At 40.4% G+C, this 22919-nt stretch overlaps 1 protein-coding gene across 1 annotated transcript; it reads left to right on the top strand.

Moving 5' to 3' along the window:
• The first annotated feature begins 3031 nt into the window (after positions 1-3031).
• On the top strand, positions 3032-18174 carry LOC142059648 (uncharacterized). The gene is made up of 8 exons (XM_075098524.1): positions 3032-3613; positions 5319-6372; positions 11433-11583; positions 12673-12766; positions 13832-13950; positions 14808-14950; positions 15647-15844; positions 17818-18174. Exons 2-8 carry the CDS (start codon positions 6347-6349, stop codon positions 17927-17929), a joined length of 843 nt encoding a protein of 280 aa, XP_074954625.1. The 5' UTR covers positions 3032-3613; positions 5319-6346; the 3' UTR covers positions 17930-18174.
• The last annotated feature ends 4745 nt before the right edge of the window (positions 18175-22919 follow it).

Raw genomic sequence — 22919 nt, 5'->3', positions numbered from 1 at the left:
ATATGCTGATGGTGAACTCCCTTATCAGTGATTACAAACACATGCTCTGGGAAGTCCCGCCAACAGATTTGCTGTCCTACAGTACCAGACCTTGGGTGGAAAGGCAGTGTTGTTTAGAGTAAGGGGAAGGAGCATCATCCAGATGGAGGTACTTTAAGGTCTTGTCTTTTGAATGTATATGCATCAAGAACGCCTTCTCTACTGAAGTTAGTAGACCTGGTTTAAAGTAGATATTTATATCTGTGCCTTGTGAATGCAAAATGCTTGTTACTCAGAAATTCCCTGTCTGGTGAGGCCAGCACTCACACCTGTGTAGGAGCAGGCACCAGTACTTAGCTGAAGCCAAAGCAATGGAAAATCAGTCCCAAGTATGCTTAAATACCCCCAGTACTGCTGAAAGGAGAATGTCATGTTGCCCTCAGGACGCATACACTGTGATACAGCAAATGCAGTGTCTGAATTTGACCAGAAACACATTTTCATTACATTTAATTTCTTTTGGCAGGACATGCCAGTTTCTAGCTCTAAATGCAGGAATTGTGGACAGCTTCAGTGCGTCTCTCTCCTTCCTGTAAAAGAAGCACTGGGAAGAAACAAGGCTGTTTCTCCTTTCTTGTAGCACAAAGCTGCCATTTTTTCAAACTGAAAGCAAGTGGGAGCAAATTATTTGGATTTCCTGACAAAAGCTGCATGGACAAATACCTTTAATAAAAAATAGATGGTTCTCATCATAATGCTTCTCTTTTCTTTTTCCCATGATCATAGGAGTCCCTGCTTTCTGTTTTCAGCCAGAGAACATCTTTATTACCCTTACCGACAGTGAATAATAAGACATTCATTTGAACTACAAGACATTCATCTGAACTACATCTTTTCTGACAATAAGACTCAGGGAAAGAATAGGGATAAAAAAAATCAGAGATGTCAGGAACAGGTTCTGCCTGTAAATACACATTCATAGTTCTTGGTTCCTTCTTTGCTTGCAATGGGGGCAGGTGTCTCTGAATTTTAAACAACCGAATTGTGTTTGTCATTCAACAATATTGCTTTTGCATGCTTTCCTGTTCTTTCCCTCCTTTCTTAGCATATGTAGAGCTGGGTAGTTTTTACCATCTTGGCCCAGCAATAGAGTAACATCAACCAGAAATGTAGTTCAGTAGAACATATTGCATCATTGAAACAAAAGTAAGAATGGATAGATCTTCGAAAGAGAGGAGAGATGGTTTAACGCACATTTGTATTGAAATTCAATGGCTTTCCACAAAATTTTCCTCTGTATAAGAATACTTATACACTGTTCCCCTGCCTGTCTCTGCACATTAGTTATGTATGTGTATGCACATGCGTGTAAACGTGCACACACATGTACGCACACACACAAATACAAATACATATACACGTACAAATAAGCATGTCTGTAAATATGCATGTAAAATGGGTTTGCTGTGCAGGTGGAGTTTGGTGTATTGCGTGTGCGGGCACAGAGCTAAGCACATTCCGGTATATGAACGAAACTGATGTCCATGTGAGGGAGGAAAGTACTGGGGAGAAACGAAGGGAAAGCTGCAAAGTATTTCGGTCAAAAGGAAAGTCCGTCCAGTATAAAAAATTTGAGATTGATAATGGCAGACTGAATAAGTCAAATGTATTGTGAGTAGTTTTCCCATTCCGTACTTAAAGAGATTATGCCTATTTATCTTAAATATCTAACATATGACAACTTTGTAAAGCCAGTTTAATAAAGGAGTGCTCTAGTGACTCCTAAGTATTCCCATATTTGCAAGGTCTGAGTTTCAGGAAGGCAGGGTTTTGATGAATGAAGTGAAATAATTTTTTCAATGTAATTCAGGTAATCAATTCTCCACACAAAAAATGGAAACATAACTCTTTAGCAGTTGGCAGCAGTTACACAAATAAATACAACAATTTATGGAAATATGGTGGCGTCTGCAATGACGAGAGTTAGACAGGAGAATAACCAGAGATACTGATTCAAATGACAGAGTGTAAAAGGAAGCTTACAAGACTGCAACAGGAAATTGGTTATCAAAATGAATTTAGAATGATTTTTGTATGATTAAAATTACCTGATGAAACTTACGTTCAATAAATTAGGAAGTACTTAATGAATGTTGTATTCCATCGGGAATTATTCACAATCAACATATGAAAAGATGAAACATGAGATTCATAGTAAAGATATGGCTGGAGGCAAATGAGACTGCCCTCATAGCAGAGTTTTCACCTCTGGGTGGCTTCATCAACGTCCGATCTTGTTTGTTTTGGCAGCTTTGGATAAGTTGATTCAAATTTTGAGAATTAGGCAGAAATGGCATTCAGACAAGTGAGACTGACAGAAAGCTCATTAAAATGGATGGCAGTTTGCATATCAACTTCAATGAGTTCTAACCGTGACCTCTGTAACAGAATGCTTGGTTCAATCTCTTGTGAAAAATCTGGCAGATATCTGGCAGATAGCCTTTGGGTTTTTTCTATATGCACATACAAGTGTGATTCTGCTCCAGCTGAATTCAATGGCATTACTCTTAAGGGCTAAAAGGTTAAGCATAAGCTTATGTGCATCTGTGGATTGGGGATGCAATAATTTTGTTCAATATAAAAAGCTGCGTTTTAAGGTGAAAGTGGAAATATATCTCTTCGGAGAAATCAGTATTGCACATCAATCAACAGGAGTCCTGCATGCCACCGACTTCACTTGCGGTATGATTTTATTTTCTCTTTCACACACCCACAGATAAGTTGCCAAATGCAAAAGAAGGCAAGTTATGTCCATTATGTCTTTGAAAAGAAACTTTTGAGTAAAAAAATCAAAACATTACTTATAAATGATCTTTCTTTAATGTCAGAAAAAGTCTACTTCATCCACAAATTGTTGACGTACATTTTATTAGAAAAGTCAGACTTGATACTGAAGTAAGTCCCTTCTTAACCAAATAAGAATGCTATTCTTCATTCCATAAACATCTCTTTTTATGGCTTGATCCAAAGACCATAAAACCAATGGAGAGACTCAATCTTCAGTGCCAGATATTGTCATTATGCCTTGCAAGGCCATTGTTTTTCCAGAAGAGAGGACCAAGTTTCAGTACTTGTTGCTCAGTTACAGCCCCTCCAACCCTCTTGGAATTCATAGGTTTATAACACCTTAGAAAACCAGACGTACACAGTTTTCATGCCAATTATTGATGCAGCTATTTGTTGATTCCTTTTTGTCCAGTAACCCTGATGAAATGTTTCACTAACTGCTCTTCTCACCAAGACTTTATTCTGCTGTACTTGGCTTTTCCCTGTGAATGCCCTCCAAGTCCTACCAGTGGGAGTCAAATAGTTTACTGGAATCCTGAATGGGCAGGACAAAAAGAAATTTGTTGCCTAGGTAACTCAGCAAAATAACCAGTTAGTTTATGCAAGTGTGCCTGCTTATCTGCTGAAGCACAGATGAGGGTATGTGCGTTCAATATTGTGTTCCTTTTCTAGTGCTTCCTGTAAGCATCCATGCAGATTTTACTGGTGAAATATTCAAAGAAATTCTCTCTCTCTAGCTGATTCATCTGATGTGAATGCCATGGATTCCCGGATACAGTCAAACCAGGTAAGATCAACATAGACATCAACTTTCTGCTTTGGCTGTAATGTTGTTAAGTTTTCAGATCTGATTTTACTGGTGGCATCAACCTCATGGTTTGATAACACCGCTAAGTATCAAGCTTAGTAAGTAAAGAAAGAATTTTACATAAAGACCATGAATTTACAGCAGCAAACTGATTTTTACAAGCTGCTGTATCCCTGAATCAGAAAAATGTTATAATAGAGAAGTGTCATTTAAGTAGTCTTAAAGATGATTAACATGATGTCTGATAGAAAAACTCAGCTATTTAAAAGCATAGACTTTAAAGCCAGGTTGTTCATCTAGTCTGACCTTAACGAAGTCAGTCTCTGTGAATTCTGTATGAATGCTGACCCCATTCACTTTAAAAGAAATTTTGCTGTTGACTACCACAGCGCCAGGATTTCATGGTCTGAGCATTTCAGTTATTTCTGTATAAAAGGGGGAGGGATAATATTATTTCCTTTCTCCTACTCTCTGTCTGTCTGCTCTGTTCAATTAGACTAGAAATTCTCTGGAGCAAACTATATTTTACAGGCTTTCCATAGTGCCCAGAACAATAGGGCCTCTTGTGGCCCACAGCAGTCATAATAATTTGAATTGTTTCCGTCATTAATCAGATCTCAGGATGAGATGTATTCTGCCCAGTTTGTATTTCAGGAGTGCACCAGCTGTATCTGTAGGACAGGCAGGGAAGAGTCGGTCGAATGCAGATGGGAGAGACACATGGTTGAGACTAATGCCCACCCTGTATTTACCCCACTCAGCCATTTCAAAGACAAAATTACTGGTCAAAATTGGATATAGTGGGAAAAGCTATTCCTTTCCTGCAGGACTGGGACATGCTGCTGAATTTCTTGGCTGAAGCACATTTTTATGGGCAGTTTGTAAAGATCTGAAAACCAGTGTTTATAATGGAACAGCCGACACAATCTTAAAAATGTCATTTCACCAAAATAGCACATAGATATTTTTTCATATTCTTTACGAGAAATGCATTTGCTATAGAAGGTCTGAAGCCCATTAGGCTGTGGCGTGGACCAACACCTCTCATTGTATATACAGAGGAAAAATAGTAAGTAGAAAGGCCCCAAATTACAGTCTTGTTTAATTTAGAAATAAATATCTTTATTTTTTTCTTAGCAGATAGAGGAAAGACATGCTTAAGTGACCTGATGAAACTCTTAATACCCCATTCTCTGCCCACCTGGTAATAGACTCTGTTTGTACCACCCAAAGTTTCAGTAAAACCCATGTGGAATGACCGCTTTCTTAAATTTCAGATAATGAACTGACAATTCAACATTTGGAGCCACAAAATACCTTTGCACAGGAGCTGAAATTCTGTGATAAAAATTGTGCTCCTGTACTGTACAGGCACAGCAACGTTTGTCTGCAGAACTTCTAAGAGAATGTTGTGGAGACTTCAGTCACTGTTGGGGAAAGCACACGCCTGTCTGTACAGAGAGGTTTTATAATGTTAAGCCTTTATTACGACCAGGAAGAAGAAAAATCTAAAGGAAAGGGAGGGTAGGAAATAATTTTTATGTGAAGAAACTGAAAGGTAGGAGGTCTGAACCATAGAGATTTGGGACTCTATGGTATTTCCAGTTGAGTATCTCTGGGCAGAGGGTTTACTGGGTACTTTTTTCCACATTGATCTTAATCTATTTATCCCATCTTCTTTCAGTATGGAGCCTAGGAGCTCAACTGAAGGAGGAACTGTGCCTGTAATGTGGCAGATGAAGATCAATAGGGCATGATTGACTGCTCTATTACAGCCTTACACAGCACAGCACTGAAGCTTGGTTCCCGTAACTACTGTTAAGAGTTTCAAAGCCATCTTTAAACTTCAGCAGGGACCAGCCAATGCCCGTAACAATATTGGGCTGCTGCAATTCCATCAGTGGCACACTGCCAGAGTCTACACTTTGTCTGAGCAAACCAAATGAACATTATATCAAACTCGTTTTGAAGTGAATAGCTTCACTAGACTTATTCTCAGAACCTATAACTTTAATTCTTTAAGAAAAATATAATATAAAAATAGACACAAAACTGACCTGTCAGTTGCCACCAAGAGAAGAGTCTCTTGTTTTCATTCTCAAATGCAAACTTGAGGAAGGAAGCCTGGAAGATTGTTTATAAAATGTCTGAGCATGTTCAAATGAGGCAGGGACATTCAACAGCGTGAAGACATGCTCATGGAGAACTTTCATGAATAAAATATGGGACTTTTTAATCATCAATTTTCTTTTCATGCAAAGTTTGTGGATAAATGAATAAGACATTTACCAGCCATTAATGAAGCAAAGAAAAGATAAACTTCAAGTGGGCAAAACCATGAAAGCAATTCAGAAAAGTGAAGTCGCTGGAGTGAGCACACGAGAGATTCACCTGGATGATCACGTATCTTGCTACAGGTATCACCAACCTGTCTTTAGCCACCTTCTGGAAAGACGGTTCATTGATACCAGCCAGGTCAGCACAGGAATTTGTTTGATGTGCTTAAGAGATTGGTAACAATAGCTCCTAACGTGACTGCGTTGCGAGGTGACAGTGTTTCCTTGGAGACAGTGGATCCACACAGACCCAGCCAGGCTCCTTGCAGGTTACATCTCCTCAGAGGATGTCGAACTACCTCTCCATGCAGGGGCAAAGATGGGAAGATAAGCTTTGACTGTAGACAAATAGCTTTATGCAAGACATGAGGATTTTATGCAACAGCAAGACATGTCTGAAAGGTAGGAGGGTGAAAGAAGAGAAGGAACTGTAGTCATTGTACAGCTGGCTTGACATGCTTTGACAACAAAGCTAGTGTTACAGGACTGAGTATCTTTTTAAAATGCACCAACCTGTATTGCTGATGGAGATTGTTGTGCAGTGAAACAGGAGGAAAAATGGGTTTTTTCTTGATGTTGTTGGCCGATTACTGAAAGACAAAAGGTGTCTCAACAAAAAAGTAACATTTGTTGTAAAAAAGTGTGAGAGGCACATTGACTGAGATGTGGATTTTGTATCGTTGCAAGTTAGATCCATGAAGAGCTGCATGGAATGATAATTAATATCCTGGGAATGTATGATTATGGTGATAAGACCTAATTATGTTAATTATGTCGGGGGGGGCAATTTTATGATGCATAAAGCAAGATAATTGATGATACAGCTAACAGCAAGAACGTATTGTAACCAAAACTTACAGGTGTGTTTGTCACTAAATTATGCCGAAAAGAACTGCTTTAAAATGTTGCATAATGTCTCATAAAACTCCTATAAAAATAATTGAAAGGTAATAGAGCATGGAAACACTATGTCCAAGTCCTCTACTGCTCTAAGTTCAGAGAGTTCTCATAACAAATGTTTGCATACAAGCAACAGCTGCTACAGAGCAGTAAATTGTGTGCATTTTGAACAAAGCACAGCCTGAATTCTCAGTTTGCTGTCTTTTAAATACCTACACAAATTGCATTTGTAAGTTAACCCTGCAGTTCATTTATGTTGATCAGCTTTGGCATGTGCAATTGACTGAGACAACATAAATAACTGGGTGTTTGTATCATGCAATCAAACAGCGATTTGTGCAAGTGGTTTGGACAGATCCATAACCAGCTCTTTTAAAGCCTAGGCAAAGTCAGCAGCTCTGACCTAGATATAAGAACCTTCTTCTGTTTGGGAGGATTTATTGCCCTTTCCTTAGTTTATTTGGGTTTTTTAATTATTATTATTTTTCTTAAAGACGACCTTAAAAAACATTAGATTTGGTTCCTTTAGAATGGTCCGTGTTTTGCATTTCCATAGTAGCAGGATTGAAAGAGCTTGGAGCACTTTGCTGCTAAATAGCAACCTGGCCAGCCTTCCACTGAGATCAACCGCACGGGACCACGGGCCTTTCCACCGTATGTGTTCTGTGATTTGGTGGGATGTGAAGCTGTAGCAAGCCCCATAGCAATTCTGACTCTGAGTATGTGAAGAGGTAGTATAAATAGGCCGACTACTTGTTCCCATATCTTTTTATCAAGGGCATTTCAGATCTATGGGAAAGCAACCGTGGTCCAGTGAAGCTAAGTCTGCTCGAAGATGCTGATTCACAAAAAGTAGCTGGGGATAAGACTACTGGAAGCTAGACCAGACCCCAGAACTGCTCAGACCACAGGGACAAAAGCCTTTCAAATTCCAGTTGCAAGAGTTTGCTTATAACCTTTATCTTCATTCCTCTTCCACTCAGCTTTCCATTTGCTGCTTTCCATGAGGCAAAGCTGAACCTGTGCTGTAGAGTCTAAAATGCTTGTTTTTCGAGGCTGCTGGTTATATCAGGAGAAAGCAGTCTTTTGACTGACAGTCTTTTCTTAACAGCCAAATATCTAAAATAGTACTCAGGAAGAATGTCACTGGTGTAGTTTCAGAAGTAGCTCAGCTATAGCTCTTCAAAGTATTTCATGGGCTTTTAATATATTCTACCCTTAAAGTCAGCTGGACTCAAATGTACTTACAGTGCAGTTAGAAAACTTACAGGATTTTGTTGCCTATGAAAATTTTGCCAAGATGTCAGTGGGAGGAGAAGCAGACCCGTTTCACGGACACGCAACTGACACTGACGTCTTGATAATGCGTGACTTCTAACAGTGAACTCTGTAGGAGTGCATGATTTTCCAAGATACGGCCTGATATCATCTCATAAATTATGTTTTAAAAAATGCAGTAGCTGTTCTGTACTCATTCCTTGCAGTTTACAAAATATGTCAGCCACTTAATGCTCCACTGGGGCTAGCACTGAGCAAAAACCATAATATATATTGGATTAGCCATGAGCACTTTCACTTACCCCCATAGCCCATGCTACCTCTATTCAGCTCACATGCAGCACTCTAGATTTCAAGGTGCTAGCAAAGAATTGCTTTGTACAATGCTTTTTGTTTGCTTGTTCAATTATTTAGATGAAATAGCTATTTTATGTATTTTAGTGATGCAACACATATCAGAATTGTTTCCCTGAGCTTTTTCGAAGTGATCAGAAGTCCTGCTATTTCAAAGCACCCTTAAGGCACTTAAAGTGGGATCCTCCTCATTGAATTTCAGATGACTTAAGGTTGTGTCCACTCTCAGGAAAGCCTGCAGGCTCCTCGTGTAGACAGTGGGGACTGTGGTTCACTCCAGCTGAAAATAATAGGCACTGAGGCTGGGTTGAGCAAGCGGGTATCTGGACATACCCACTTGTCTCCACTGACTGTAGAGGGAGCCAAGACAATCTGCTAAGCCTGGCTTTGCAGGCTGGCAACTCCAGCCGGGTGGGAGAAATCATACTTTAACCAGATGGAAGTTTCAGATGTTTAATGTTGACTTGAGCATTTTGAAATGTCGTCCATGGATTTGACATCAGTGGCAAAGCTGTAGCCATGATACAAACAACTAGACCGAGGGCCAGCCTCAGAAGTCAGAAGCTGGTCACACACAAGATTATTTCCCCCTTACCATTTTAAGTTCTCTTTTTATTCCTCTTTTATAGGATTCTTAAAATATAGTCAAGTGTCTCTGCTTAAAAGACATTACAGATACACCCCCAGCCCAAGAAGAGAGAGAATGGAGGAATGCTTTTGCCACAGAGGGTTTCCATTAGTGAAATTAATTCCTCTCTCTTAAGAATTTAGGTCTATGATTTATGATAACCACCAATTTCTCACTGCAGGCAAAGTGAGAGGAAATGACTCAGCCTGGACAGACATCATGAATCTAATTTTTTTCCTGCTAATGCTTGACATAATCTAGTGTGCTGCTCCCAGAGGTGCTATTGGAGATTCATATCCAGCCGAAGGGCCTCACAATCAAGGCAGAAAATTTTGTTACTTTCATGTCTTGTGTGATCTGTAATTGTTTGGAATTGCATCCTGCCGCATTCATTGCCGTTTCTTTTGCATCAATTTTGCAGCAAAGTAGTAAGGAAAACAAAGCAAGGGAAAGAAAAGCAACGTAGCGCTTGCTCCTTCAGAAAAATCATCTGTGACAAAACGTTAGGGTCCAGCTGGTGCTTATTAAACTCAGGCAGTTCTGAGATGAAAAATGCTTCCTTCTGTCACTCTTTCCAATAGAAATCTCACTACCCACCTGACTGGAGAAGTCTTGTCTATCCCATATTGATTATGGAACTTTATGTTTTATTTTCTATCACCAATACAGAACTTTGTGAGTGGGCTTCTGCCAAAAGATCAGCATAGATACTATGTTAAATGGTTCACCTGAAATGTTTTATCCCACATTTCAAGGGACTAGGAGTGTATATTCATGTCTCAGCAGAGGAGGTAGTATCTAGCTGAGAGGAAGGTAGGATTTCAAAAGTCTTGCCATTATAAATAGTCATTTAAATACATGCTAACACATTGCTTCCAAAATGGAGAAGAATAATAGGTCTTTTCCTTAAATATAAAAGAGTTTGTGTTTCTCTGGTATGACCTCATTTAACATGAAAGGAAGCACAAACAAAACAAAAACCAAGAGAGGGTGAAGCAAGAGTTCCCAGAACTTTTTTTTTTTCCTTTTTTTTTTTAACGTTGACCCTCTTTTCACAAGACTGCTCTGTGTGTGAATGCTTGCTGATGTGTAGCACGACACACACATGAAAATGATCTGTTTGCCTCAAGATGACCTCTAAAAATGCCTAAGTAAATAGCTGTTATTTCAGAAATGCTGGTCTTGCTCAGCTTCCTTTAAGCCACCTACGGTTTATTGTGTCCATTTGATCCCATTAAAAAAAAAAAGCGTAAAGCATGAAGGGAGGAGTAGTTCTGTACGTCAGTACTGGCCCGTGCAGGCTGTATGCGCTTTGAGGCAACAGCCAGGAAAGATGTAATACTGGGTTTTGATGATGTTTCAAAAAGGCAAAACAATCTTGGAAAGGTCAACAGAATACGTCTCTTCATTATTATTTGCCAATAATCTGTAATTGTAAGTTTTAACTGATGTTCTATTTAGCTTGTCTGTTGCACTCAATATGAAACTTTCATTACCATCCTCAACAGACCATTTTAAAGCTGCGTTTTTATTCTCCATTTCTGCTCCTGACTATAATTGTTTTAATGATGCTTACTGACAGCTGATACTTTCTGGCAAGCTCTCACAGAGCTTGTACAGTAGAAGTCAAATTATAGTGCTATATGCACAGGCTTACTAAGTTAAATTATTTTTTTAAGTATTCCACAGCAAATTTCTAAATTGCAGCTGCCAGTCTGCAAATTATTCAATCTCTCTCTGAAGCACAATTGGAGAAATTGCATCATTTAGGGTATATAAAATGTACTTTTCAATGTGTTCTTAGGCACTGAACTAACAAAGCACAGAAGCACATGACTTCAAGACTCTATAGAACAAAGCTCAACTCTTCTTTGGAGCCTTGATATTCTACTAAAACATACTCAAGGGATTAAAATAAATACGCAGTTGAGGTATCTTTTCATACAACCTGGATCCATAAAAGCAGGACTATACAAGATAGAAGGGGACATATGCTCCTGAACAAGTTCAGTTCTTAATTTTCTCCAAGACTGAGGTTTTCTAACAAACTGCCAGTAAGTTCGTCTTTCTAATGTTTGGGCGTATCTGTAAAAGCCTCATATGTGTAAGCAAATGGTACTTAGGTGGGAGGTCCCACTGAGGGACTGGAAGGGATTGCCCTACCTATGGTTTGACCTCAGGACCACATGGCTTTTGTCTGGTGGTAAGTCCTACCCCTTCCTACTTTGTATTTTCTGCTATTATAAAATAGTTGGCGTTTCTCTGAACAGAATCGATTACTTGTTTACCATTTCCTCTCTAGTTCCTCAGGTCTGACTACAAGCAATCAAAAATTCTGTAAATCCTATTCATCCTGCTGCTCCATCCTAAGCGACACACACACTATTCTACCGGCTTTATTCCAAAACAGAGGATTCATCAGGCAGAACTGTGATTCTGGGCTACCTTCCCCAGTAAGTGTTTCCCTTACCAGTCTGATTACAAGTTTATAGAAGAGAGACACTGACAAAGAGCAACTAAGGCTGAAATCTCTGCCTCAGCTTTGAAGCTGATTGTGTTTTGCCTCTTTTTATCTTCCAAAGCTAGATCAGATAATTATAAATAAGATTATATGATGTGGTGTCAGCAGTGGCAAGGGATTTGACCCGGTGGCCCGGGAAGCCTTTGAGCACTATGCACAGAACTGGGTACAATGGGGAAGCATATAATAAATCCTGAAGAGGCTGTGTACATTTGCTATAAAATATCATAACCAGGAGTGCTATGAAAGGTAACAATACAGCTATTCTGTGAGAATATCTCTCTCCAGTTGGAGCCAATTCGCAGAGGTAAACCAGAAGTGGCGGTGTTAAACCACATCTAAATTGCGTAGCGTTTACCAGCATTACAGCATTTACCAACTTTTGGATGTGTGTATAGCTCAGCACTAACTGGAGGGGGTGAGTCAGAGGTGCATGCTCCATCTCTCCTCCCCCCTCGACTCCACCATCATGGCTTCCAGTGAAAGAAATGCTGGAATTCTGAGCAAATCACCAAGCCGCATTGCACTGAGGGGTTCCCCCGCTGTAGGCAATCATGGTGCGGTGTCTGTTGGGCACGGCACAAATCACACATACTCCGTACGCTACGGGCAGAGTCAGAGATTTTGTTCCTTGCTCCCTCCTGGGAGACTGATGCCCTGGAAATTACAGAACATGTTTTAATGGAAAAGCAAAATGGGCAGAAAGCTCATGTTCTCAACTGCAGCAGATTGTCTGTGTTTAGATTCAGTGCCTCAATTGCATTCGGGATATATTGTATGCAAGCTTGTCCAGAAGTGTGTTTACACGCGTAAGCATATGCAAGCGCATGCCATTATATCCTCAATTCCATGCATCATTTTGCTATTTACCAGACTGTCTTAAGGAGAAGACATTGTAAACATGTACGAATAGTATTTCTACTGTAATAAGGCCAGAAATACGAGAATACACAGTGCCAGAAATCGGAAAACTTCAACTGATGCCTTTATGTTTTTATTTTGTTTTTGTTTTTTTTTTAAGCTTCCTTCTGATTCCTTCAAGTATTTCGGCTGGTGTGACATAGAAGAACATGATGTTCGGGGAAATCAGCTTCACTGTCCCCGAGTGAGAGAAGGTAAAGATCAAAAAGGCATATTCACATTCAAGGCTTATTTCTATTTACTCACACAGTATGTCCTTAAACGTTATGAGCTTAAATCATGGAGTTTGCCATAGTTTTGAAGAGGGGCAGGATTTCATCCCATATTGTACATATTCACTTTTTTTAATCTCTAGGAAAATACCTTTTGTCATTTTGAAAATGGGAAACAAAAGCCAGAACTGTAGTTTGAATATTTTTAGTATTACTGTGGTGTCGATTACTTCTCTCAAAAGTTCATTAACATTTAAAAACTGTTCAGAATGCAATAGCAATATGCCAAACAAGAAGATGAGAGTGAAATCCAGTCTTGCATGCAGTGGCACATATATTTTATTTTAAGACTGAATTGGCGCAATTACAGTCTATAGACACACTCAAGAATGAGGAATGAAATGTGGATTTTAAAATCCAGTGTTTGCATGTTTGGGACCAAAGAGTGGAAAAATTCCACACTGACCTTGCTTTAGTTAGGGATCTGAAGATTTGCATAGATTTAAGGATTTCAGTAGACCCATTGACTTTAAGTCCTCAGCATGTGTCGTTCTTAATACAAATGAGGTTTTGAGTATGGCTATTAATCCCAGTTGCAGCTGTTGTCAGTGGACTGCAAGTTACAAACATATCCATAACTACAAGTTACAAACATTGCTCAGAACAATTAAAAGATAAGCCCCTAACCACTGTATTACCTCATAACATGTGAAAGACTATATAGAAACAATATTTTAGAAGTCAGATGCTTATGCTCAACCAATGAGGAAAAGCTTTTATTCTGAGCTGTAGAAGCAATGTCGTTTATGAACCATGTACCAAATCATCGTGACCTTAGATCCCTTGCTGAATTATGAGCCCAGAAATGGTAAAAAAATCTTCACATTAATTTACATCTTAGAAGCCTGGAAACCTATGCACCTATAATATGATACATATTTCTTCACTTCAGATACCTTCCCAGCCATATATATATAATCTTTCAGCAAGTAAATATGTGCCGGTTCCATATTGCCTCCACCACTGTAAATCTTTTTTTCTGACCAGGTCCCTCAGAAGAAGAGCTATTTTTCAGAGGAGAAGCGCATATTTTGAAAAAAAGAAAACAAGTAACTGACACAGAGAAGTGGCAAAAGAAACTGCAAGAGAACTGGGAAAACTGTGCTGTAAAACTTTCTCATTAACTCTTTGCACTGTAGCAGTAAATAAGCCAAATAATAATGTGCCAGTTGCTCCTTGCAGTTAGCAGTTTTAAATCTCAGGTTGGCACCATGACGTTGTAAAGCAGAAGGTTTTTACAGGCTGGAGGAAACACTGGAATATGTCGTAATTTGGGACCTGACCCTGTGCAAAGAGTAAACTCCTGTGTTGTGACAGGGCTTCATTTGTGCTTGGGCATATAAGAACTAGTGACTTTCTTTACCTGCTTAGTGCCTGATGGTAAATGAATGGTTAGAGAATGGAGTATAATTTCAGCTCTTTCACTCTCTCCTCATACCAGCCTGCGCAGTTCTTTTGGCCGGAGGTACTGTGTTACTGCCAGTTCTGATCAGCAGTAAGATACAACCTCCCTAAGATCAGGTAGTAGCTTCATCTAACACTGAGATCCCGTGCTCTGGATCATGCCTCTCCCCAGGCAGGAACATGGGGGAATGTTGACAGCTGGCTACTGCACAGCACTTATTTTCCAGATGAATGTAGAGGCCAAACCAATAAGCCACAATCACTTAGTCCTGCTTCCTCCACCCAGAGCACACACACAGAGGCATGCCCACTCAAGAGGAAGGAGGGGCTGGTCAGTAAGATTCACATGCTTAAGAGATCATTTCCTTCTTCTTTACCTTCAAGGAATTATGCAGTGCATCGCCATGATTCTAAGGTGAATTTGGCAATTGGCACCACAAGCTGGTATTAGAGCAGCATAATAAACCAGCTTCACCTTTAAACTAATTCTGACAATGGAAAGATTGAGTTATATATTTAATAGAAATGTAAGTGATTTCTCTTATTTTTCCCTTCCCAGGAGCTGAACCTTTCATATCAGGACCTGGGTGATCTTTACCAGGTGGAAAACTTCAAAAGGATTCTCCAAAGATTAATTCGGGTGGAAAAACTTTGGTTGGTGGACAATTCTTTGGCAGACCTAAGTGCCATAAGGTTGCCAAGGTAGACAAAATGTCCTGCTTCTACTTTTATGCAATATCATAGAAATCAAAACTATTATTTACCTAACTAATAGCTGGAGCAGCCTCTTGAGAACTGTCAAAATGTGATATTTTTGGGGGTATATATTGAGAATCCATCAGTATATTGCTTTTCTGAGTTCGTGTCTTTCCCAAGTTGGAAATACTCAGTAAAGAGGCCAGGTGATGTCTTCTTTATTCCTGCCAGATAATTCATAAGTGTCATCAAATTCAGTGATATTTTTGCTAAAAGGGAAAGTTGTTGAAAACTGAAGGAGTGTATATGAAGAGATGGCAGGACATAACCCAAGCAGAAAGACCAGGTGTGACCATGACAACTATATTTTTACAGTCCATCTATTGCTACTATGTTGTTGTATGTCTAGGAACATGGAAAGCTGTAATATTAAGAACAAGAAAAATGATGTACCCTTTGTAAAGGATAAAGAAAACTGAGACTGTAAAATGTAGGGATCGGATCTTGCCATCTATGGCTAGGCAAACGGAACACAAATGTAAAATTAGCGTGAAAGCAGGTCTCGAGGAATCAATTTCTTGTAACCCTCATTGGAATCCCGAAGCTGCCATGACTGACTACATGAAGAGCCATCCCTGTGTTAGCTTACAGGTATATAATATTAGATGTGATCAGTGATGTCTTATGCTTTATACTTTACAGATGCAGAGAACTAAATGTCAATAAAAACCACTTTACATCCTTCAAACAGCTGCCAAAGATACCTCAGATTCAACACTTATCACTTGCTGAAAATAACATTATGACACTAAGTGGAATATCAGACTTCAGGCGTACTCCACTTGAATCCCTTATACTCAAGAGGAATCCCTGTGAATTTCAAGAAAGATACAGGCAACTGTAAGTCTTACTATCTCATAGCCAACAAAAGTTGAACAATACAAAGAATTTATTGTGAGAGAGTACAAAAGGAATAGGATCTCAAATACAACAAGCTCTCCTGAGCAATCTTTCTATTTTCCCATAGTCTCAACTATCATAAATGCTCCAGGAACATGGGCTGAGGAGCCAGTATCTGAGAATAGCCACAAAATGTTCAGAAACTACCTGGGAGGCTTTGTAATCACATGACTAGCATTCCTGAACTGAACTAAGCCTGAACAAGTTTAGAGACAGTGACTAGAGCAGATAAATTAGATTCCCTTTTATTAATAGAAACTACCTATTACTCAAACTCTCCTCAGTCTCATTGCATCCCTCGTGTATTCTGAAAGGAGTCTAAATTACATTACATGTCAGAGATGGGATCAGAAGGATGTGTTGAAAGATGGGAGCTAAAGCAAGAGAAACCTTCATTTGATTTTTCAGGATTCTCTCCTCTCTCTGTGGCAGCACTGTGGAAGTTACGCTGCCTTGAACACCCCACTCAGTGTAGGTATATGCTGCAGGCAGTGCATCGTAGTGTAGATTTAAGAGAGCTGCCTCGGACATTGGAAATGAAAATTCAAATCCGAGGTAGAGAATTCAGGGGATGGTAATTTATCATAAGTCTCATGCACATTTTGATGCTCACACCCCTATTCCGTTCCTCCCCAGTAGCTTTGACTCCAAAACCCTGCTGCCAGGGAAAAAATTGCACACAGGTCAGAAAGGGGAACGAAGCGTGTTGCTTCTGAGCTCTTCAGAAGCCTGTGTGGTTGTGTGTTTTTCCCCACTACAAACACAGAGTCGCATCAGCCACCCAGAGAAGGCATTGTTGATGTTTTTGAGATAAACCTCACAGCATGTGTCATCTCTTCCTGGGAGGGGGGAAAAAAGAGAAGTTTGAAAGGAAGTGTTTGATGAAAACCTTTCTAAGTTTCCAATAGGCTTTTTCCTTCAGCCCTTTGACAGTGTGATGGTGATGCTTGTGCTTTCTAAAGGTAGACAGGCAGATATCAAAGTGGAAATTAAAAAGTAAATTTAAAATAATGGATTGCACATTTTATTTACATATCAAAAGGTTCAGGAGAAGAAAAGCTGAGAAGCACTTTTTAACAATTACTAATTCTGTTTCTGCTCCCAATCCTACCAGTTCTTAAGGCAATTACATATAGATAACTCTGGTATTACTTGCACTGCTGGCGTTGGAAGACAGAATGAATCGTTTTCAAGCATAGATAAAGCCCTGAGTTACATGCCGAGCTTGAGCTCTGGAGTCCATGCTCACCTCAAAAGGCACAGGAGCAAGTACCACAGCGTGTGTGTTAACACCCTGTGTGATGCTTACGGGGGGGCTACGGCTCCATCAAACTCTTCTGAAGAAGAAAACAGCAGTCTGCATGACCGAGGTTAGAGATACTGAAGTGCTGTTTAAAAGGAACGCTATATTAGGAGGTAGAGCCATTCATTTTGGTTTGGCTTCGTGCCCACAAAACAGGGACCTCTTTTCTTTGGAAGAAACAGAAGTGCAGAAAGCTTTGCAGAGAGCCTGGTTTCTGTGTCACAGAAGGGTAAAAGCTTGAGTTGCACTTCTTGCAGTCTGAATCTTTGCTTTTCAGCGGTCTAGGAAATTCAGTCTAGGCTAACACTGTGTCCTCTCTTTTGCATTATGCAACAGGTTTGGTTCTATTCTATTAATAATGTAGAGACTTGTAGTGCTTTACTGAGTCTAGGATATAAAACTTGTGCAACAGAGTGAAACCTGAAAGTTTTTAATTAGCTCTTTATCAGAAAAATTCTGCAACAAATGGCAAATCAAGACTTCCAACGATACAAATCTATTTTGGATATGTTTGAATCCACTACTTGTTTTTTATCAGCGTCTATTTTGTTCTCAACGTTTCCCAAGTTTATTTATCTCAATTTCTATTTCTCTTTTGTCTCTCTTTAAGTGTGTTCTCCAGTTTGCCAAATCTGAAAATGCTGGATGGTATCCCAAAACTGCCAGAGGACTGTTCCCCCCCAGATAGCAGGTTTTTTTTCAAAATGTGTACTATACTCTAGCACTGTATTTTTGCAGGATCACAGCTGTGCTAGAACCACCTCACTGAAAGATACAGTAAATCCTGTGTATGGAAGTTACTGTTTTTCTCTGATCAAAGAGATACTGAAGCAGAAATATGATTTTTTTAAAATGTGTTTGTGATACCACAGACTTCAAGTAAGTATGAATAAATGATATGTAAATAAGACATAATGTGTATACTGAGTGTCATGAGTTTGGTGTATTAAAAATACTGGGTGACTGTCTTGTCTAGGACCTTTATGTAGAGAACAACTTGCACTTATTGACTCCCACTGCATTTACTTAAAACATGTCCAAGTTCAGACCACATGTTCATTGTGGGAAATTGTACAGGGATTAATATCCAGGTTGTGAAGAAAAGGGAAAAAAAAAACTGAATAAAAGCACAGGTTATGCAGTTTCCTTCTTTATGTCCCACCCATGTCCTGGTGCTCTTTAATGCACTTTGTAGATGGGAAGGGCAGAGCCACCCCAACCATTGTGACCCTTAGAAATAAAAAAATAATGCTAAAAGTCCTTGCTTGGGCGTTTGGTACGGCTAGAGAGCACTGGGGAGGTAAACCATGAAAAAGGACACAAGTCTTTCAACTTATTGCTGGCATTGTTTAGGAATGGCTTGTTCTTTCATAGAGGTTCCTCAAACCAAAGCCACTACGAGGGAAAAGAACTGTGGAAGCTGAAAAGGGATTTGTAAGGGCTCCCCAGGATATCTGAATGCAATTATCTTTGAGAGGTTTCTGTCCTTGTCTTTGATTCATTTGCTGTTCATTTTTAGCTTTTTTTCTCCAGGCAGCTCATGCTGGCGCACAAATAGCTGCACCACTAATGGTTCAGGAAAAGAATGACAGAGTCCTGGAAAATGAAGACAATTAACAGAATTGCCTAATTCCAGAGACAGTCAATAAATTCTCTGCTGTGTATTGGCTGCAGGCGCGGTTTGGTTCAGTTACACGGGGAGGAGTAATGACTGCTCAGCCCTGCAGGGCTCTGCAGTGCAAGGACTTACCAGCAGAAAGGTCGCAGCAGCTCTGTACAGTGTCTCTATTGGATCCGGGCAAGAGAAATGACCAGCTTGAAAAGCTTCCAGGCTCCCCTTTAGGACTGTCCTTACCTCTCCCACAGCCTAGCAGCCAAAACGGTTGATCAAAATATTGCCTGAACTAGATCGCAAGATTTTGAAGGTATAACAGTATCTAGCTCCAAGTATTTTCTACAGCTGTGACAGGAAAAAGGTGATGGACCACTGCAAAGAGGTGTCAGGCTGAGGGCGTACGCTCAGGAAATGTTCTTGCAACTCACAGAAGCAGGCCAGGTCCTTCCCAGTATCTACATGCTCACAGCATTTGATTACTAGATCCGGTCAGCGTAGTCCACCCCAGCAATGGGAACAGACCACGCGATGGCAAACCCCTCCACAAACGTACCGCAGAATCAAGAGGGTTCAGTTCAACAGTCCAGGGCAATGAGCTTTTACACATTCAGAGAGAGATGATGTGGTTTTCACAGAAACAACAAGGGAACCAGAGCTTTGAAACAGGAAAAGCAGAACATTGTGTGCTGTACGGCATGGCCAGCTGGTTCGGAGGAACAGGAATCTTCCACGCGGGGAGGAAAAGGACAGAAAACCTGAAAGCTTTCTGAGGAGTGAGGCTAGCAGCCTACCCCAGATCTAAAAATTAATCCGGCTGTAGTATAGCACAGTAATCAACATAAAAACCTCACCGTTGTGTTTGGAAAAGGAAAACAAAGGAATAAGTATATTCTTCTCAACTGAGGACGTGTGTGAGAAAACACCATCTCCTCAGAAGCAAGGCAGGGAGCTAAATAGAGGGTGCAGAGCCTGAAGGTGCACCCTTACTGACCCAGCCAGGGCCAGACAGCAGTGAGCAGCTGAGCACTAACTGCTGTGAGGCTGTGCGGCCGGAGGCAGGAAAGGGAAACAATCTTTTCCCAAGGTATGAGGCACTAACGACCATTCCAATCAGCGATATTCAGATCACGACAGAAAGCACTTGAGGACTAGGCTCTCTTCCCAGAATTCCGCATTAGAAAGTGAGACTGTGATGGGAAATTGCTCCAGTCCCGTGGGTAGGCATTTCAGTTACAAGCTCCTGGTGAAGCTACCACCCACTTCTTGCACATGTAATTAGGAGCTGGTGGAGTCTCTCCTGGGAACACGCTCAGAGGCTTTGCTCTTTCAACCTGAGTCCCGGGTCAGTCACAAGAAAGAGGCACAGACAGTGATTTATGCTTTCCGGACAGGAAGTTGGTTCTACTCTCATAATTTTTCCTTTCATTATTTTAATGCTCCGGCTTTGACTCCCAGAGAAATACAAGGTAATATCTGGGGAGCTGTGCTGATTTTATTTAAAGTGCATCCAGGAGCAATAATGTACTGGTAATGTTTGAGTCACTTTGCTGCAATGAGCTTTAAATGAGATGTTCGCTATCAGCAATGTCACATGGGAAACTGGAAAAAAAGAGCAATTAGGTTCCAGCTGGTTGTCTGGACAACAGCCATAAGACTGAGGAAGCATACTGGATCCATTTCAACATTACCGGTCACCGAGAAACCCCAGCAGCAGGAACCTTCTGAAACTGGCCTCAAGTTCATGCCAAACAGGGGGACAAATTAATATACATTTTGGGTTCTAAATTAGATTATTACTATCTAACATTCTTTTCCTGCCAAACTTACACTCAGCTTCACTCAAGAGAAAAATGGGCCTGCAGCAAATGACTCTTCAGTTTTACTCCCTTGCTTTTCCACAGTTATGTTATGGAGTGGTCTAATCTAAACGTAATCTATGACTTCAAGAAATTCTGGAAGGAATGGAACAAAAGGAGAGCCTTTTTTTTGCTAGAGCTTTTGAGATTTCATCTAGTGTGACTGGACTCTGAATTCTATAATAATAGCTACCAGCTGTGAGCTCTCTATCAAAGTAACATGAAATAGTTTTCCAATTATTCACAACGATTTCTTCAAACCTGACATTTCATGAAAATTTAGCAAAGTGTTCCCAAAGTCTTGCCTAACGTCATGGGACAGGTCCAGGGCTGATGACAGAGCTCAGAACTGAGTTCCCAAGTCTCATTTTAACTGTCTCTTCGTTTCTCATTATGTCTAAATCTCTCAATACAAAATAAAAAGTGAGCAATATCAAATCAAAAGACAGATTCCTTAAACGAGCAGAGAGAAAACAAGACTTTTCATTTAACCCATTTATTATGGTCCCAGGAATTCCAGAACAGGGTTTAAAATATCTGGAAGTATTACAGTACATGGGTCATGGAAGCAAACAAAGCTGTAAGAGAAAATAAGTCATCGGCTACTGATGAACGTTTCGAAGAAGACCATTTGCTCATATACACATTAACCTTGCAGAACATGAACCACAAACCCCCTATGTTCGTATTGTTTCAAATTATTTAAATCACTCAGGAAATAAAGCCTTTAAGCCAATATCATTCTCCAGGACTGTGCATTGCAGCACCAGTGTTAGATGTGAATACAGTGAAGAGGAAAGCAGTGGCTTTCCTTGCCAAAAATGTCTTCTTTTAGTTCCTTACGCTGAGCTTCAGAGGCTGAGAGAGTGCTTCAGAGGCGAACCAGAGCTGATCAGTTAAGCCTGTAGCTCATCATCACAAACGTTAATGCAAATGGCTCAAGCCCAAATCTATACACCTATATGGAGTAAATAACTTGTCAGTAGTGATTCCCTCGAGTTTAGCCTACCAGTGCTGGGGCACTGAGCGGTTATAAGGACATCGCAAGTGCCTTCCTGAGGTCCTTGTCAAATCTCAGGTCACTGTACCTGTAAGAAATTTGCCTGGCACGTGCTTTAAAATACGCCGTGGGAAAGGCTCTGAGTGACGGCGTAGGTGATGGTGCTTGCCCATCATCATCAAGCCCGAAACAGCTGGCACGGAGAGCTGTGCTCTGACAGCCTGCTGGCGTCTCGCTGCACGGCCGGCTCTGCTTTGGCTGCTGCTGAACACTGGCTCTTCCTCCGTGGACCACCTTGCATGTTCCTGTGGCCAGGAGGGGGATTAGTTTTCATCTGCCCTGGCTTCTGTCGGTGGTATTTGTGTATTGGGGATGCCAGGACAGCGGTGCTGTCAGTGTTGCTCATTCCCCCGCTGAACACAAGTGACTACCAAAGGCCTTCCTGCATTAAATTCGACAGCAAAACTTCCAGTGACTTCAAAGCTGCAGAAGCACAGCTTTATTCTTCTGTGTGGAACGAAGGAAGGAAACTACTCACAAGTGAGGGATCAGGTTACCAAAAAGGGCACTATGAGGCTGTTAACCTTCGAGAAGCAGAACTTTCTGCCCTTTCCCTGGAGAACCTCTTTTTTAAGATCACAGTATATTCGTTTGTTTTACCATTTCCTTCCTGACTGATTAAAATCAAATACCTTCTCGTCTACGTAAGGCAGCTTTCGATCACTGCCACTTAAGGTTTGCTGTTCAATAAAGAACCTCCAGTATTTTTGATTATTTCCTTGCTATCAGCACTAAAAGAAAAAAAATGAATTTAGTGAATATACAGGCTGATGTTTGATCTATTTGGATGCATGTATGAGACACGCAGAGGCACATTGGCAGGAAGCATGGGTGGAAATAAGCTATTAAGTTGTCCCAGAGCATTCATTTTTCATTTGTAATCTATCATCCAAGATACATTTGCTTTGGAATTGCCAGGTGCCGTGCTACATTATGTAATTGAAAGCACTGAGGATAAGGAAAGAAGGCCATTGATAACATATGCTTTGGATAAAAGCAGCTATAAAAATAAACGCAATGACCATAACAGAGAGGAGACAAGCATGGACAGTAACAAATTGGGAGTGACCAGAAAGTTCACAAATAGTCAAGCTACAGGAAACGGTGCAGTCAGCCTTGGGGGGTGAAACCCAAGCCAATTATTTTTTTCTTTTTTCATACTGAGAATTTTATTTTTACTA

The sequence above is a fragment of the Phalacrocorax aristotelis genome, chromosome 7 (genome assembly GCF_949628215.1).
Source record: "Phalacrocorax aristotelis chromosome 7, bGulAri2.1, whole genome shotgun sequence".
Classification (NCBI taxonomy): Eukaryota; Metazoa; Chordata; class Aves; order Suliformes; family Phalacrocoracidae; genus Phalacrocorax; species Phalacrocorax aristotelis.
The sequence above is the reverse complement of the archived record's forward strand: the minus strand, read 5'-3'. Positions and strand labels throughout refer to the sequence as shown.

Bases quoted from the DNA above. Each gene is read 5' to 3' on its own strand.
- LOC142059648 (XM_075098524.1), top strand. From the start codon at position 6,347: ATGCAACAGCAAGACATGTCTGAAAG. The intron at 6,373-11,432 runs GTAGGAGGGTGA...TTTCCTCTCTAG, and splicing joins CAGCAAGACATGTCTGAAAG to TTCCTCAGGTCTGACTACAA. The intron at 13,951-14,807 runs GTAAAACTTTCT...TTCCCTTCCCAG, and splicing joins AGAACTGGGAAAACTGTGCT to GAGCTGAACCTTTCATATCA.